This window comes from Phoenix dactylifera, chromosome 3, assembly GCF_051530095.1.
Source record: "Phoenix dactylifera cultivar Ajwa chromosome 3, Ajwa_hap1_PhDact_Kaust_v1.1, whole genome shotgun sequence".
In the NCBI taxonomy this organism is placed as follows: Eukaryota; Viridiplantae; Streptophyta; class Magnoliopsida; order Arecales; family Arecaceae; genus Phoenix; species Phoenix dactylifera.
The window spans coordinates 25,463,605-25,481,573 of record NC_143192.1 but is presented as its reverse complement, the minus strand read 5'-3'; the positions used below and the strand labels follow the sequence as shown (position 1 = coordinate 25,481,573).

The 17,969-nt window shown below is 46.1% G+C and overlaps 1 protein-coding gene across 1 annotated transcript; it reads left to right on the top strand.

Moving 5' to 3' along the window:
• The first annotated feature begins 16,489 nt into the window (after nt 1-16,489).
• LOC149767998 (uncharacterized) lies at nt 16,490-17,728 on the top strand. The gene is made up of 2 exons (XM_089929518.1): nt 16,490-16,566; nt 16,649-17,728. The coding sequence occupies exons 1-2, from the start codon at nt 16,561-16,563 to the stop codon at nt 17,561-17,563; spliced, it is 921 nt and encodes a 306-aa protein (XP_089785644.1). The 5' UTR covers nt 16,490-16,560; the 3' UTR covers nt 17,564-17,728.
• The last annotated feature ends 241 nt before the right edge of the window (nt 17,729-17,969 follow it).

Sequence of the window (17,969 nt, the reverse complement as noted above, 5' to 3'; positions counted from 1 at the left end):
GGGTGAACTGGTGGAAGGACTGGATGGAATTAGCCTCCAGGCCGGCGAACCACGCCCTTGCCGGGCCGCGGAGGGTCGCCGGGAAGGCCTTGCAGAGGAGAGGATCCGATGCTCCATGGAGGAGCATAAGAGTCCTGAAACTCTCCACGTGGTCCCGTGGGTCCGCCGCCCCGTCGTAGGGTTCGATCGCCGGCATTTTGAACCCCGGCGGGTTTAGGGTTCGCAGGATCCTTGAGGCAAGCGCCGGCTGGGAGGAGATTTCCAAGTCGGCGAAGGGATCTTTGGAGTGGCCCTTCAGGACCTGGAGCTGTCTGTGGAGATCGTCCACCCGCCGGTCCAGGGAGCGCGACCGGTGGGTGGGAGACAAGGAGCGGCGCGAGGGGGACCGACTGGAGTGCGGGCCCCTCGAGGACTGGGGTGTCTGAGAACGCGCCCGGGTCCGCCTCTCGTACCCCGCGCAGCTCCGATGAGAAGGTCCTGGCAGAATGGACCGCACTCGAGAATCCTCCCCGCGCCGGCGCTCCTCTCCATGGGAGAGGAAGGAGCGCGGGTTGTGAGGAAGAGGCGAGTGCTCGGGGAGCAGCGGCTCCTGAGCCCGCTGCGGCACCCGAGAGATCACACCCTGCAGATTCTGCACTGCCTCCGCGAGGGTGCGAACCTGCTGGGCTAGCTGGTCGAACTGAGCAGGTTCGACCGTCTGAATGGGAGGAGAAGCGGTGGAATGCTGCTGAGAGTGTGTTGGGGACGCAGCAGCCTCCCGGCCAGAGGCGCGAGAGGCTCCGCGACCGGAAGCATTGGAAGCTCCGCGACCACCTCGCCGTGCCATTACGATCGTTCTGAGATTCGTGCCCTCCTTCTAGCGCCAACTGTTGCTGGTGGTCCAAACCGAGAACGATTGACACGACGGTGTGAACGGGGTTCCGCCTGAGTTGTCTTGGTTGGTGCTGGTTGCGCTCCACCTTCCGCCAAGGAACCTGCAAACAAGCCTTGCACCACCACCAGGGTGGTGATGGCCCTCCGACGGTCAAGTCAGAGGAGATTGGAGGAGGAGAGATGATAATCACAAGTGGGAGAGAGTGCTCTGGGAGGTATTGCTTACCCCCCCCTTCTCCCCCCAGCCGCATATATACCTGGCTGGGAGGTCTCTCGGGGGGGTTTGTCGTCGTGGGGCACGATAGAATGGCCACTGACATGGCCGTTACGGGGCGTCGTGGAGCAGCGCCGGGTACGGTCATGGCAGGGCGTAGTGGAGCTCCGCTTTGTACGGTTGATACAGGAGATCGTGGGCAGCATCGGGTACAGCCGTTGCAGGGAGTAGTGGAGCAGGAGGCCGCGGCGTGCCTCTGGAGAATAGCCTGTCGTTATCAAAAGATCTCCGACTCGGGGTCGGAATGCTGGATCATAGGGCAGCCGACCCGGGGTCGGGCTGCGAAGCCGGGGAGGTCCGACTCGGGGTCGGAGTGCTGGATCATAGGGCAGCCGACCCGGGGTCGGGCTGCGGAGCCGAGGAGGTCCGACTCGGGGTCGGAGTGCTGGATCATAGGGCAGCCGACCCGGGGTCGGGCTGCGGAGCCGAGGAGGTCCGACTCGGGGTCGGAGTGCTGGATCATAGGGCAGCCGACCCGGGGTCGGGCTGCGGAGCCGAGGAGGTCCGACTCGGGGTCGGAGTGCTGGATCATAGGGCAGCTGTAGCTTTCCTGGATACGCGTGCCGATCACGTGGGGCATGGCGGCTCAATTCCCCCATAACAGAGGCTATTAGACTACTTTTGGCATATGCATGCTTCATGGATTTCAAACTCTATCAAATGGATGTAAAAAGTGCCTTTTTAAATGGTTATATAATGGAGAAAGTTTATGTAGAACAACCTCCAGGTTTTGAAAACCACTTACATCCAGATTATGTTTTTAAATTGCATAAAGCATTGTATGGACTTAAGCAAGCCCCTAGGGCGTGGTATGAAAGATTAAGTAATTTTCTAATTGAAAATAAGTTTAAAAGAGAAAATGTGGACAAAACACTCTTCATTAAAAGAAAAGAGAATGACTTATTGCTTGTGCAAATTTATGTGGATGATATAATTTTTGGTGCTACTAATGATAGTCTTTGTCAAGAGTTTGCTAAGCTTATGCAGGGGGAATTTGAAATGAGCATGATGGGTGAGCTCAACTTCTTTCTTGGGCTGCAAATAAAACAATCAGAGGAAGGCATCTTCATCAGTCAGTCCAAATATATCAAGGAAATGTTGGAGAAGTTCAAGATGAAGGATGCAAAGGAAATCAGCACACCCATGGGCTCAAGTTGCAAGCTTGACAAAGATGAAAAAGGTAAAAGTGTAGACTGCAAATTGTACAGAGGTATGATAGGGTCTTTACTTTACCTTACTGCTAGTAGACCAGACATATTATTCAGTGTTTACATGTGTGCTAGATACCAAGCATGTCCTAAGGAATCATACTTGCAAGCTGTTAAAAGAATATTCAAATATCTAGTAGGAACATCTAATGCAGGTTTATGGTATTCTAAATAATCTGATTTAAATTTAATTGCTTATTCCGATGCTGAATTTGCCGGGTGCAAACTCGACAGAAAAAGCACAAGTGACACTTGTCAATTCTTGGGTGCTAACTTGGTTTTTTGGTTTAGCAAGAAACAAAATTCAGTTGCCTTGTCCACAGCTGAAGCTGAGTATATTGCAGCCGGAAGCTGTTGTGCCCAAGTTCTTTGGATTAAGCAACAACTTGAAGATTTTGGTATCAAAATGGACAACATTCCAATTAGATGTGATAATACAAGTGCAATTAATTTAACAAAAAATCCTGTCCAACACTCTAAATCAAAACACATAGAGATTAGGCATCACTTTATAAGGGATCATGTGCTGAAAAATGATGTATTGATTGAGTATGTATGCACTGAAAATCAATTGGCCGATATCTTTACAAAGCCCCTTTGTAAAGATAGGTTCAACTTCTTAAGGAATGCTTTGTGCTTGTATGATCCTAGCAAGTAGATTGAATTTGTAATGCAAGCATGTTTTTGATTTCAACACTATAGCTTAAATGATTTAACTTGTCAAGCATATGCAATGCTTTGAATGCTCTAGAGATACATGTGAATGCTACTCAAACTAATAATACACTTCGAGGTCACATATAGCAAACCTAGTGCCTAATAAGTAAAAACATGAATCTATCAAAGTTAGATGACGAATTGTTTGACTTTCCGGAGGATGGTTACCCTCCCTTGGACTCTTCATAGAGATATTTTCAGAGCCTATTCCATAGACATTCGAAATTTGGTCAAATATTCCTCATTTCAATATTGATAACTCAAAAATCAATGTCAAGCTTTTATAGGATGTATTATTAAGGGGAAGGATCACAAGCAAGCTCACTTTATATTCGCCAAAAGAAATTAAACGAATCATTGAGGTTAAATAAAACAAATTGGGAAAAGAAAGAAATCGTTCTGAAATTTTTCAGTGCCGGAGACGTCTCTGGCAAATCACAGAGACGTCCCCCGGTGAGACGTCTCGCATTAGTCGCGGAGACGTCTCGGGGACAGAATGAATGTTTTTTTAAATAGGTCGAAACAGCTCGAGTCGTCCCGAGCTGCTTTCCTTCGTCCCCAACAAAACCCTAAACCCTAGCATCCATCTTCTCTCCACCACAAATCGAACTGAAATCTCTCCCCATTTTCCTAGATTTTCAATCAATGGCCCCTAAGAAAGCTAGGCGTAGTGGTGGAAGGCGTCCTAGGGTGGCAAACTGTTGACCCCCTAATGGATTTTGATGAATACAAAACACTAGAGTATAATTCCATTTATCTTAACAATTTATTTGAGAATTTCAGGTGATTAATTAACAATATTGTTAAGAAATGTCTAGGCAAGTTTTCATAATTTTTAAGGATTTATTGAAGAATTTTTGAGTTGAAGAAAATAGATCAGGGACAGCCGAGACGTCTTCGGGTTGTCTCAGAGACGTCTCTGGCACAAACAGGAAGAACTGGCACGTCTGGAGACGTCCCCGGCACCTGGCGGGGCGTCTCGCAGGGTCGGAGTCGACTCTCTCAGAGGCGGAGTCGACTCTCTCAGAGGCGGCAGAAAGGCCGATTTCAAGGGATGCGTGCGAGTCGTCTCCACAGGACGCCGAGTTGTCCCCGCGAGTAAAAAGCAGACTTCTGGAGTCGTCCCCGAGGTAGCGGAGTCGACTCTCTCAGGGTATTCCAGAGGATATCTTTTTCGGTGATAAGGCAGCGGAGACGTTCCCTGAAAAAGCGGAGTCGACTCTCTCAGAGAATTTCAGAGGACTTGTTTTTCGAAGATAAAACAGCGGAGTCGTCCCCGAGGCAGCGGAGTCGTCCCCATGCAAAAAGTGCAAACATCCCGAGACGTCCCCGTAAAGCGCCGAGTCGACCCCAAACAACGTCAAAAGTAAAATCTTACAGCTGAGACGTCTCGTGTTGAAGCGGAGACGTCTCCGGAGCGCCTGGGACGCGACTGACACCTTTTTGCAGGTTTGTTTGAATTTCAAACGTTTCTTTTTTTGTGTCTAACGGCTATATTTGCTTTTTAGGCTATAAAAGGGAGCTCTTAAGTGCCTTCCAACAACTTCTCACCAACCCAACACAAGATCATTCAAGAGAGAAGTAAGAGAAACAGGTTCAAGGGAGTTAGTGCATTCAAGTGAAGAAATCAAGTGCTTTCAAGCTTCCCAACTGATTTCGAGCTCAACTACTCTCTCCCGATCGGCATTCAAAGCTCACATTCAAGACAACGCGATCCACATCGGAAGAACCACCATTTCCCACGCTTCCAACGGCTAAAAGGGTTCTTCCGGGTTTTGTTATTTCTCACTGTTTTATCTGCTTATTTAGAGCTTTCAAATCTTTTGTAAAACATTTGGTTATTGTGCTTGTTCCAGTCAAGGGACTTGGAACAAGGGAAAGGCGTCCCAAGCTTAGGTGAAATTGGGGGTTGTAGGGTTCGTTGTTAGCCCGGTGTAAAACAACGAGTTGGGTAGTGCACTCGCAAAACTACCGGACTGTAATCTTGGATTATAGTGGAAATTCCCAAAGGTGCTTTGGAAAGTGGATGTAGGAGCAGTGGAAGCTCCGAACCACTATAAAACTTTGTGTTTGCGATTGTCTATTTTCATACCTCTATTTTTACTTTAGCTCATACATTTGTGTGTTTTATTTTTAATTGGACAAAAAGTTTTAAAACACCCAATTCACCCTCCTCTTGGGTGACCATCTCTGGGCAACAAGTGGTATCAGAGCAGGTGCTCTGTGTATTTCTTGAAGACCTAACCGTCTTGGCCAAAGATCTAGATGGCAACACCCTTCAACAATGTTCCTGCTGAGGGGCAGGCAACCAATAGACCCCCACTCTTCAATGGGACAAATTATACCTATTGGAAGACTAGAATGAAGATCTTTATTCAAGCACAAGATTATGCCTTGTGGAGGGTCATAATCAAGGGACCACACGAACCATCTCACATGGTTAATGACATTCAAATTCCCAAACCTGAGGAGGATTGGGATGAGAATGATAACAGGATGGTTCAACTCAATGCTAGAGCCATGAACTCATTATTTTGTGCTCTAGATGTGAATGAATTTAATAGAGTCTCCACATGTAGTTCCGCTAAGGAAATATGGGATAGGCTTGAAGTTACCCACGAGGGTACAAATCAAGTCAAAGAATCTAAAGTGAACATTCTAGTTCACAAGTATGAGTTATTTAAGATGGAACCCAACGAAACCATCTCATGCATGTTCACACGCTTCACCGATATAATAAATGGTCTAAAGAATTTGGGCAAATCCTACACTAACCCAGAACTTGTGAGTAAAATTCTCAGGTCCTTGCCAAAAGCATGGGAAGTGAAGGTCACGGCGATCGTGGAAGCTAAAGACCTCAACACATTGGGACTTGAACAACTATTGGGCTCATTGATGACGCATGAGCTCACAATGAAGCAACATGAAGAAGAGTTGCCAAAGAAGAAGACAATCGCACTCAAGGCTACTTCGATTGTGTGTGAAGAAGAAAATAGTGAGAGCGAAGAAGAAAGCGAAGATGAGGACTTGGGTTTAATAGTAAGAAAATTTAAGAAATTCATGAGAAGAAAGAAATCCTTCCCAAGAAAGAAGTTTGGAGGGAGAAATGATTGGGAAAAGGAAAAAGATAAGAAAAGAGACCCAATCATTTGTTATGATTGCAAGAGACCGGGACACATCCGTTCCGAATGCCCTCAACAGAAGAAGCATTTTGGAAAGAAGAAGAAGAAGGCATTGAAAGCAACATGGGATGATAGTGACACATCATCCTCCGAGGAAGAGAAGAAAGAGACCGCCAATTTGTGCTTCATGGCATTCGAAGACGATGAGGTAAGTCATAGCTCAACTACAAATTTTACTTTAGAAGAATTATATGAAGCTTTTCAAGAACTCATGAGTGATTGTAGTATGTTAGGAGCAAAGAATAAAGAATTAAAAGCCTCCAATCAAAAACTAAAGGATGATATTGAAAACCTATTGATTGAGAAGGAGAGCTTCAAAAATATTAATACCATTGACCTAGAAAATAAAAATTCAAAACTTAGCATTGAAAATGAAACGGCAAAAACACAAATTAAGGAATTAAATCTAAAAGTTAAATTCCTACTCAATAGTAATACCTTACTTGCGCAAAATGTTGAACTCCTTAAAAAGGATAAGGAAGAATTAGTTAAAGAAAATGTGGATCTCAAGAATGAGGTACATAAGTACAAACCAATTGTTGAAAAATTTACACATAGCTCTGAAAAGTTAAATCTTATTCTATCCAATCAAAGAGCTATTTTTAATAAAGCCGGTCTAGGATATAAAACTAGCAAACAACAAAAGTATCTAAAGAATTTCTTTGTGAAAGCAAAAGATGTCAAATCTGAAAAACCTACATGCTTTCATTGTGGAAAAAGTGGACGTAAAGCCTACTCTTGCATTCAAAGAAAGATTCAAACTAACAAGAGTACATTTGTAAGAGGTAAAAACATAACTAAAGTGTGGGTGCCTAAGGGAACCAACTATACTAACCAAGAAGGACCCAAGAAGACTTGGGTACCTAAGAGCATCACTTGATTATTTTGCAGGTATGCCTTGCAGCCGAAAATAGAAAAAGAATGTGGTATCTTGATAGTGGTTGCTCAAGGCATATGACCGGTGACAAGAGTCTCTTCGTCACCTTGAAATCAAAAGGAGGAGTAGTCACATTTGGAGATAATGCTAAAGGTCAAATCGTTGGTGTTGGTAAAATCTCCATATCACCCTCCTCTTTTATTGACAATGTATTGTTAGTTAATGGACTAAAACATAATTTATTAAGTATAAGTCAATTTTGTGACAAGGGCTTTAAAGTGTCATTTGAATCATCACTATGCATAATTAGTAGTCCAATTGACAATGAGATCATACTCACAGGACATAGGCATGGAAATGTTTATATGGTAGACTCTTGATGATCTCACCATGAAGGATGGCCAATGTCTTGTAGCCATGGATCCCAAAGTCAATGAGACTAGTTGGTTATGGCATCGTAGGTTAGGGCATGCTAGCATGGATTTAATCTCTAAATTAATTACAAAAGATCTAGTCAAAGGACTACCAAAAATAGACTTTGAAAAGAACAAAATTTGTGCTGCATGTCAATTAGGAAAACAAACAAGAAGTTCTTTCAAGTCTAAGAACATAGTCTCAACATCAAAATCCTTAGAACTAATTCACATGGATTTGTTTGGACCCACTAGAACTGCTAGTCTAGGGGGTAAGAAATTTGTTCTTGTTATTGTTGATGATTTTTCATGTTTTACATGGGTTTCATTTCTTGCACATAAAGATGAGTCCTTTCCCGCTTTTATCAAGTTTCATAATAGGGTTTCGAATGAACTCAATCTTAAACTAAAAGTAATTAGGAGTGATCATGGTACCGAGTTTGAAAATCAACACTTTAAAAAATTTTGTGACGAAAATGGTATCAATCACAATTTCTCGGCCCCTAGGACACCCCAACAAAATGGGGTGGTAGAAAGGAAGAATCGCATACTAGCAGATATGGCTCGTACCATGTTGTGCGAATCGGATCTACCAAAATATTTTTGGGCTGAAGCGATAAATACTGCATGTCACATCTTAAACCGTGCATTAGTCAGATCTATTTTAAAGAAAACACCTTATGAGTTGCTGAATAATAAGAAGCCAAATATATGTTACTTTCATGTTTTCGGTTGTCGGTGTTTTATTTTAAACAATAGAAAGGACAATCTAAGTAAATTTAGTGCTAAATCAGATGAGGAGATCTTCTTAGGTTATTCCTCATCTAGTAGAGCATACAGGGTCTTCAACAAGAGAACTCTCGTTGTTGAAGAATCCATTCATGTTGTTTTTGATGAAGCTAATGGAGATTCTTCTAGAAAAGAAGAAGATAGTGATGCGGGTATACTTGAAGACAGAATGAAGGAGTTCTCCATACAAGACAAACAACTTGAAGATGAAATCAAGGAAGATACAACTCAGCAAGATGAAGAAGATCAACCTCAAGTAAGAAATCAAGATCTTCCGAGGGAATGGAGGTATGCACATGGTCATCCAAGGGATTTAATCCTTGGTGATCCCTCACAAGGGATAAGGACAAGATCCTCTCTAAGAAATACTAGTAATTATCTTGCTTTCGTTTCACAAATAGAGCCTATGTCACTAGAGGAAGCCGAAAAGGATGAAAATTGGATAAATGCTATGCAAGAGGAATTAAATCAATTTGAAAGAAATCAAGTTTGGACTCTAATGAAAAAACCCCCTAATGTTTCAATCATAGGCACCAAGTGGGTGTATAGAAATAAACTAGATGAAGATGGAATAGTTATAAGAAACAAAGCTAGACTAGTTGCCAAAGGCTATAATCAGGAGGAAGGAATAGATTTTGATGAAACTTTTGCTCCTGTTGCTAGGTTAGAGGCTATTAAGCTACTTTTGGCATATGCTTGCTTCATGGATTTTAAACTCTATCAAATGGATGTAAAAAGTACTTTTTTAAATGGTTATATAATGGAGGAAGTTTATGTAGGACAACCTCCAGGTTTTGAAAACTACTTACATCCAGATTATGTTTATAAATTACATAAAGCATTGTATGGACTGAAGCAAGCCCCTAGGGCATGGTATGAAAGATTAAGTAATTTCCTAATTGAAAATAAGTTTAAAAGAGGAAATGTGGACAAAACACTCTTCATTAAAAGAAAAGAGAATGACTTATTGCTTGTACAAATTTATGTGGATGATATAATTTTTGGTGCTACTAATGATAGTCTTTGTCAAGAGTTTGCCAAGCTTATGCAGGGAGAATTTGAAATGAGCAAGATGGGTGAGCTCAACTTCTTCCTTGGGCTACAAATAAAACAATCAGAGGAAGGCATCTTCATCAATCAGTCCAAATATATCAAGGAAATGTTGGAAAAATTCAAGATGAAGGATGCAAAGGAAATCAGCACACCCATGGGCTCAAGTTGCAAGCTTGACAAAGATGAAAAAGGTAAAAGTATAGACTGCAAATTGTACAGAGGTATGATAGGCTCTTTACTTTACCTTACTGCTAGTAGACCAGACATATTATTCAGTGTTTGTATGTGTGCTAGATACCAAGTATGTCCTAAGGAATCACACTTACAAGCTGTTAAAAGAATTTTTAGATATCTAGTAGGGACATCTAATGTAGGCTTATGGTACTCTAAACAATCTGACATAAATTTAATTGCTTATTCCGATGCTGATTTTGCCGGGTGCAAACTCGACAGAAAAAGCACAAGTGGCACATGTCAATTCTTGGGTGCTAATTTGGTTTCTTGGTTTAGCAAGAAACAAAATTCAGTTGCCTTATACACAGCTGAGGCTGAGTACATTGCAGCTGGAAGCTGTTGTGCCCAAGTTCTATGGATTAAGCAACAACTTGAAGACTTCGGTATCAAAATGGACAATATACCAATTAGATGTGATAATACAAGCGCAATTAATTTAACAAAAAATCCTGTCCAACACTCAAAATCAAAACATATAGAGATTAGGCATCACTTTATAAGGGATCATGTGTTGAAAAATGATGTGATGATTGAGTATGTATGTACTGAAATTCAATTGGCCGATATCTTTACAAAGCCCCTTTGTAAAGATAGGTTCAACCTCTTAAGGAATGCTTTGAGCTTGTATGATCCCAGCAAATAAATTGAACTTGTATTGCAATGCTTTGCTACTCAAACTTGTAATCCACCTCAAAGTCACAAATAGCAAACCTAGTATTTATTAAGTAAAAGCATGAATCTATCTAAGTTAAATGACGAACTGTTTGACTTTCCGGAGGATGGTTACCCTCCCTTGGACTCTTCATGGAGATATTTTCAGAGCCTATTTCATAGGTATTCAAAATTTGGTCAAACATTCCTCATTTCAATATTAATAATTCAAAAATCATTATCAAACTTTTATAGGGTGTATTATTAAAGGGGAGGATCACAAACAAACTCACTCTATATTCACCAAAAGAAATCATGTTGATTAGTGTGGTTAAATAAAATAAATTGGAAAAAGATAGAATTCAGTCTGAAATTTTTCAGTGCCGGAGACGTCTCTGGCAAATCGCAGAGACGTCCCCCCGGCGAGACGTCTCGCGTTAGTCATGGAGACGTCTCGGGGACCGAATGAGGGTTTTTAAAATAGGTCGAAACAGCACGAGCCGATCCGAGCTATCTCTTTCGTCCCCAACAAAATACAAAACCCTAGCCTCCATTTTTCTCTCCACCTCAAACCGAACCAAAACTCCCCATCTCCCTAGGATTTCCGAGCTATGGCACCTAAAAGAGCTAGGAGAACAAGTGGGAGGCGTCCTAGGGTAGCGACCGATGCCGAGGAATGGAGGGAAGAACCTTCCGCACCGTCTCCTCCGGTTGCTCTGCCAACCACGACCATTTCCTGTGCGAATCGCACAGTAACCACGGGTAGGTTTATAGATTTCCATTTTTTTGAAAGTGAGGGGTTCTCTATTGGAGAGAGACTCCGTGCCCAAGGTTAGGAATATCTTTGTACTCTCAACACATCAACCTACCCCGGTCTAGTTAGAGAGATGTTTAGTAATATGGCCTTAGGGGACTCGGGGTACACTGCCTATGTCCGAGAACATTGATAGAGATCAATGAGGATACCCTATCTAGTGTATTACAAATCCCTAAAGACGGTGAGGCTCCGACCTCACACCCTCAAAGGGAAACTGCCCTAAACTTAGTTTTAGGATGAGAGGACTGCGGCCCTCTTGATGTGGTTAACTCACAAGACCTAAATACCGAGATGAGACTACTTTTAAGTATTGTCAACCGGGTCTTGTTTCCAAAAACCGGTCGCTTCGATTTTGTTTTGGAGCGAGATTTAGTCATCATGCACCACATCCTACTAGGGATTCCCCTAAACCTCCCTAGACTTATTGTTGCCCAAGGTGACAATCCAAGAGGGGAGGGTGAATTGGTTTCTTCTAAATTTTAGTGCTTTTAAAAACTTTCGTAATTAAGTGCGGTGGATGCTTTCTTAGCTTATTTGAGTGAGTTAAGCTAATACAAGAATAGAAGATAAAGCAAGAGAAAATGAAAGCACAAACACAATGCAAACACACCAATATATAGTGGTTCGGTGCTCTCCTTAGCACCTACGTCTACTCCCCAAGCGTACCCTTGGGAATTCACTATAATCTCACGGATTACAGTTGGATTGTTTTCCGGGCTCACAATCCAAAAACCTTGTTGGTTTTACGGGCTCACCAACGAACCTATACAACTTTGGTTTTCCGGGTTCACCAAAAACCTTGTTGGTTTTGCGGGCTCACCAACGAACCTATACAACTTTGGTTTTCCGGGTTTACCAAAAACCTTTGTTGGTTTTGCGGGCTTACCAACGAACCTTTACAAAGTATTTAAAACAGATGAAAAGAAAGGATTTAAACTCCTAAATGAGCATATAAAGCAATATGAACTACAAAGAAGAGTTAGAAAGAAATTATCGCTTTGAAGTCGCTTTGCTCTTCTTTGTCAAGGAAGCTTCACTCTTCAAGGGGGGAAGGAGCTCTTGATGCCTCTTTGAATGTGCTCAATCCCTTTCTTTGATTCTTGAATGAAGCTCTTGATGAAGAAGATTAGGGCACTTTTGTATTCTTGGGTACTCTTTGATATTCCACTCAAAAGTTGTTTCCTCTGATGAATAGTGCCCTTTAAATAGTTTTCAACCTTCCTTGGACAAGCCCCATTCGTCAGATTTGAAAAACTAGCCGTTACATACCTTGGGAAGGACAGAAAGTACATCTGCAGAACTAGCCGTTACTGTTCAGCCCGTGTTTGGGTCGGCTCAACCTGTCCTTGGGTCGACCCAACTTTGCCTTGGGTCGACTCAAACATTCCTAGGGTCGACCCTCTCAGAGAACACAGAAACTTTGATTTCAGCCTTCCTTCACTTGGGTCGACCCATCCTTTCTTTGGGTCGACTCAAAGTTCACTTGGGTCGACTCAACTTCTTCTTGGGTCGACCCTCTCAGTAATTTCAGAGAACCATTTTCTGTCTGTCTTTCTGTCTTGCCTTTGGGTCGACCCTCTCAGAGTTTGGGTCGACTCAAGCTTGGGTCGACTCAACCACTGTTTGGGTCGACCCTCTCAGTAAATCCAGAGAACATATTTCCTTCATGGTTTGAGGTTCTTGAAGTTTGGGTCGACTCATGCTTACCTTGGGTCGACCCAACCAACTGTTCATCTGTGCCATTTTTGCAGGAGTGTGCCAAATGATTTCTTGATGTGCCGAGGTCGACTCAAACAATCTTTGGGTCGACTCAATCCACACTTTGCTGCATTCTCAAGGTTAGATTTATTCAAATGAACAAAGCATGTATCTATTATCAATCACACAAATATACTGAGAGTAATGAACTTATCAATGAAGTATCAATTTAACTTATAACATATTCTAGATAATTACTTGTTAATCATCAAAATAACACTATCATCCTCAATCTCCCCCTTTTTGATGATTACAAAATAAAGAGTATAAGCCTGTTGATACTTGTCTTTAAAATCAGTTTGTAAAAGGGATTAAATTGCTGAATTTCAGCTTTTCATATATACGAGTGAAATCTCCCCCTATATCATTTAAATGTTGCCAATTTGACTCTTTGAATTGCTCCCCCTTTCATTTATAATTCATTAAAGATGAAACTCCAAAAATTTGAGATAAAACATGAGTTTCAGATTATGTATCGAGGTGTGAAAGGTGCGTGCCAAATTCTGAAATTATGTGTGCCAAATTCTGAAATTTGATATAAATTTTTGAGTTGATCATTTTCATTGTTGCAAATTGCTCCCCCTTAGATATATAAGCTTTCCTATATGATTTTCAATTTGTTTGCCCATTTATTTCTCTTTTCGTTTCATAACTTCTTTACTCACTCTTTCTCACAAAGTTAATACTCTTTCTTTAAACACTATCTTTACTTCTCCCAAAATTAATACTCTTTCTTAACTTCTCAAATGAAATACTCTTTCTTTTCTTAAAGTGAATATTCTATCTTTTCTTCTCCCCCTTTATATACTCTTTCTTCTCTTCTCCTTTATATACTCTTTCCTTCTCTTCTTCCCCTTTTTGTTATCATCAAAAACATATATATGGGAAAAGATGCAATTAAGAACAAACTTCAGACTTCATTGATCACAATAGGAACTGTTGCTGGTGGTCCAAACCGAGAACGATTGACACGACGGTGTGAACGGGGTTCCGCCTGAGTTGTCTTGGTTGGCGCTGGTTGCGCTCCACCTTCCGCCAAGGAACATGCAAACAAGCCTTGCACCACCACCAGGGTGGTGATGGCCCTCCGACGGTCAAGTCAGAGGAGATTGGAGGAGGAGAGATGATAATCACAAGTGGGAGAGAGTGCTCTGGGAGGTATTGCTTACCCCCCCCCTTCTCCCCCCAGCCGCATATATACCTGGCTGGGAGGTCTCTCGGGGGGGTTTGTCGTCGTGGGGCACGATAGAATGGCCACTGACATGGCCGTTACGGGGCGTCGTGGAGCAGCGCCGGGTACGGTCATGGCAGGGCGTAGTGGAGCTCCGCTTTGTACGGTTGATACAGGAGATCGTGGGCAGCATCGGGTACAGCCGTTGCAGGGAGTAGTGGAGCAGGAGGCCGCGGCGTGCCTCTGGAGAATAGCCTGTCGTTATCAAAAGATCTCCGACTCGGGGTCGGAATGCTGGATCATAGGGCAGCCGACCCGGGGTCGGGCTGCGAAGCCGGGGAGGTCCGACTCGGGGTCGGAGTGCTGGATCATAGGGCAGCCGACCCGGGGTCGGGCTGCGGAGCCGAGGAGGTCCGACTCGGGGTCGGAGTGCTGGATCATAGGGCAGCCGACCCGGGGTCGGGCTGCGGAGCCGAGGAGGTCCGACTCGGGGTCGGAGTGCTGGATCATAGGGCAGCCGACCCGGGGTCGGGCTGCGGAGCCGAGGAGGTCCGACTCGGGGTCGGAGTGCTGGATCATAGGGCAGCTGTAGCTTTCCTGGATACGCGTGCCGATCACGTGGGGCATGGCGGCTCAATTCCCCCATAACAGTAGCCCCCCGCTTCCGAGCCTGGAACCAGAAGGGGAACAGGTGAAGGGAGTGATGTTTCGAGATTGCCGCCATCCTTCGGAGAGGCGCGCGCGCTTCAAGCTTCCCGCCTTCTTTATGGCGTATGGCGGTTGCTGCTGACCTGGCAACCTGAGGATTTCGGCGGACATCCTTCCTTAATGGTGTCGATTCGCCTTTGGGGTGCGAGCGACCCTTCGGCGGCCAGGCGTCTTCTGGCGTCATCGAGGTGTCACTTGCCCTTTCGCCTATTTAATCGGGGGCCCTCCCCCGTCCGTCTTCTTCTTTACGGACATTTTCGAGTTTCTCCTTTGCGCTACCATTGTTGCCGCCGAAACGTTCGCTTGCTTTTCCTTTGACGCTCTCGGAGCCGTTCTTCCTCCTCTTCAAGTGAGTTTCCCACTCTTCTACTTTGAGCTCTTCATACTTTTTCTTTTTGTACTAGTGCACCCCAGTCGTTCCGGCCTTTCCCTCCTTCTTGACCCCGTCCTGACCGTAGATTGGCCATTAGGGATGGGCGAAGTGGGAGCAGATAGCATCAAGTCAAAACTGGTCGCCGAGGACTTAGACGGATTTGTGGCTCGGTACCACCTTCCCGAGGCCTGCAATGTCACGCTCCCAGGGCCTGAGGAGAGGATGTCTCATCCTCCTCGAGGGAAGATCGCCATCAATGAGGGCATCCTCCAAGCCGGGTTCCGCTTTCCCCCTTCAGACCTAGTCTTACAGGTGCTCCGGGGTTTAGGAATGGCACCGACGCAACTGGTGCCGAACTCGTGGCGTGCTCTGACGGTCTTCCAGGTTCTCTGTCGCTTGCATGCGATTCCCGCCACCTTGAACGTTTTCTGGGAGCTCTACGGCCTGAGCGGCCACCCCCAGGACAAAGGGTGGTGGTGCTTCGCAGCGCGGCGAGGGTGCGGCCTTGTCAAGGAGGGTCCTACCTCCATTCACCACTGGAAGGAGCGCTTCTTTTTCGTTGATGCAGACCCCTCCTGGGAAATCAGGGCAATCTGGGGGACGCCGGTGAAGTCCCCAATTGGCCTGTCGAAGTTGTCGAGGGAGGAATCCGAGGGCGTCGCCGCCTTGAAGGGGTTGGTCGCCGAGGGCCAGCTTCCCCCGGTGGGCCGCCTTATTTCTGAGGATACCTTGGTGAACGTCGGTTTGAGCTCGGTCCCCACCGACCGTGAGTCCGCCATCGTTTCTTTAGCTCTTTTCTTCTCTTTCGTTCCTTCTTCCTTTCGGTTTCTCAGTCCCTGACCATCCCGTCCTTCTTGCAGAGGTCGACGACGTCATGCGGTCGGTGAAGTCGAAGGCTGTTGGTAGGGCGTCCCTGCTGGAAGCAGTCCGGAGGAGGAAACGAGCTCTTCCGAGCGGGGCCCCACCGGCGAAGAAGTCCCGTAAGGAGATACCTCCGATGCCGACCGACGAGTCCGGGCCCATCGGTCAGGGAGATGTCGTGGGCACCGACCGGCAGCTGACGCTGTATCAGCCCTCCGGTGGTAAGGTTGCCGCTACTCCGGAGGTGCCACCTGAGCCTGCTCAAGACGGACGGGTCGGACGTGATCGGTCCCCAACCCGGCCTTCGACTCGGTCGGCTCCTGATGACTCGAGGAGGGACGCGCCGAGGCCCCGGCCGAGCGGGACCCTATCAATTCCTGGGGCGACCCCCGCCCCGAGCGTGATCAGCCGGACTCTTCCCCAGGCGATGGATAAGGGTAAGGCTGCAGAACCACCATCCGGCTCCGGGGAGAAATCGGGGTCTGCCTTCACTACCGATGGCGCCCGAAATCTCATCGAAATAGTGTTGCTGGAGAAGGACCGTCGGCGGGTCCGGGAGTTGGATGTCTCTGACGTCGGGGCCGCCAGCTGCGTCTGTCTCATGTCGGTGAGTGTTCTTCTGGCCGTCTTTCACCATTTATTGGCTCTGTTGTTCTCCGCCTGACTCCCTTATTTTTCCTATTTCTTAGCTCGCCCAGTACATGATCCGTCTGGAGGAGTGCTACAAGGAACAGGCGGGGCTTTTGGCGAAGGCCGAGGACCGGCTGAAAGCAATGGAAGAGGGAGGCCGGGCTGCGGCAGGCAGGACGACCGGGGACCTCGAGGCGAGGCTCCGGGAGGCCGAAGAGCGGGCACTCGGCTTCGCCGCCCTGGAGGAGCAACTGTCAGAGGCTCGGGAGCAACTCAAAGCCGCCTCGGGCCTCGAAAGCAGGGTCAAGAAGGCGGAGGAACGGGCTGAAAAGCAGTCCCGGAAGATCGCGGACTATCGAGAGCGGTGGGAGAAGGCCCAGCGGTCTGCCGACAACGCCTGCGACCGAATCCGCTCTTTTGAAGCCAAACTAGGCGAACTGGAGTCGGCCCTGGAGAAGTCATGCACGGACGTCCAAGAGCTCCGTTCGCGCCTGAAGGAAGCCGAGGCCGCTCGGGTTGCTACCGAGGCGAAGCATAAAGAGGCTCAGGCTGATCTGCTGAGGGTCTCCTCTGAGGCCGAAGGCCGGATTGTGGCGAAGGTCTTGGAGGCCAAGGCTCAGATTATGGAGCGAGCTGAGGCGGAGCTGGCCGAGAAGAGGGCGGAAATCGGGCGTCAGGCGGTAGAGGCTTATCGCCAGTCCGCCGAGTTCGCCCATGATATGTCGGAGGCAGTGCGGACCTATCGCCAGTCTGACGAGTTTGTCCATGACGCGTCGGACGCGGGGGCCGAAGCCTTCACCTTGGGCTTCGAGGAGGGCCTGGCAAGGGTGTCGGCTAAGTATCCCGAAGTTGACCTGAGCGAGATCTCCCTCCTGGACTCCTCTCCGGCGCCATCGCCTGCTGGTTCTCCTGCTGCTTCCCTACCTCCCGCGGACGAGCCCGGCGTTCCCGACCCGGGAGTTCCTCCAAGCTGACCTCTTGTACCTTCCATTGTCTTTTTTATTTTTGTATGTCGGCGTTTTGCCCAATTGTATGGGCCTCGGCCCTGAAAATTAATGCACGTTGAATATTTCTTCATCTCGCCCTCGTCCTTTTTTTTTTTTTTTTTTTTTTTTTTTTTTTTTTTTTTTTTTTTTTTAGCTCTTGGTTGCTTCTTGCTGACTTTTGATTCCCGAAGTTCTTCCGGCGCTAGGCCAGGCATCCGAGGGTTAAACCTCAGGAAACTCTTCCGGCGCTAAGCCAGGCATCCGAGGGTTAGGCCTCAGGAAATTCTTCCGGCGCTAAGCCAGGCATCCGAGGGTTAGGCCTCAGGAAATTCTTCCGGCGCTAAGCCAGGCATCCGAGGGTTAGGCCTCAGGAAACTCTTCCGGCGCTGAGCCA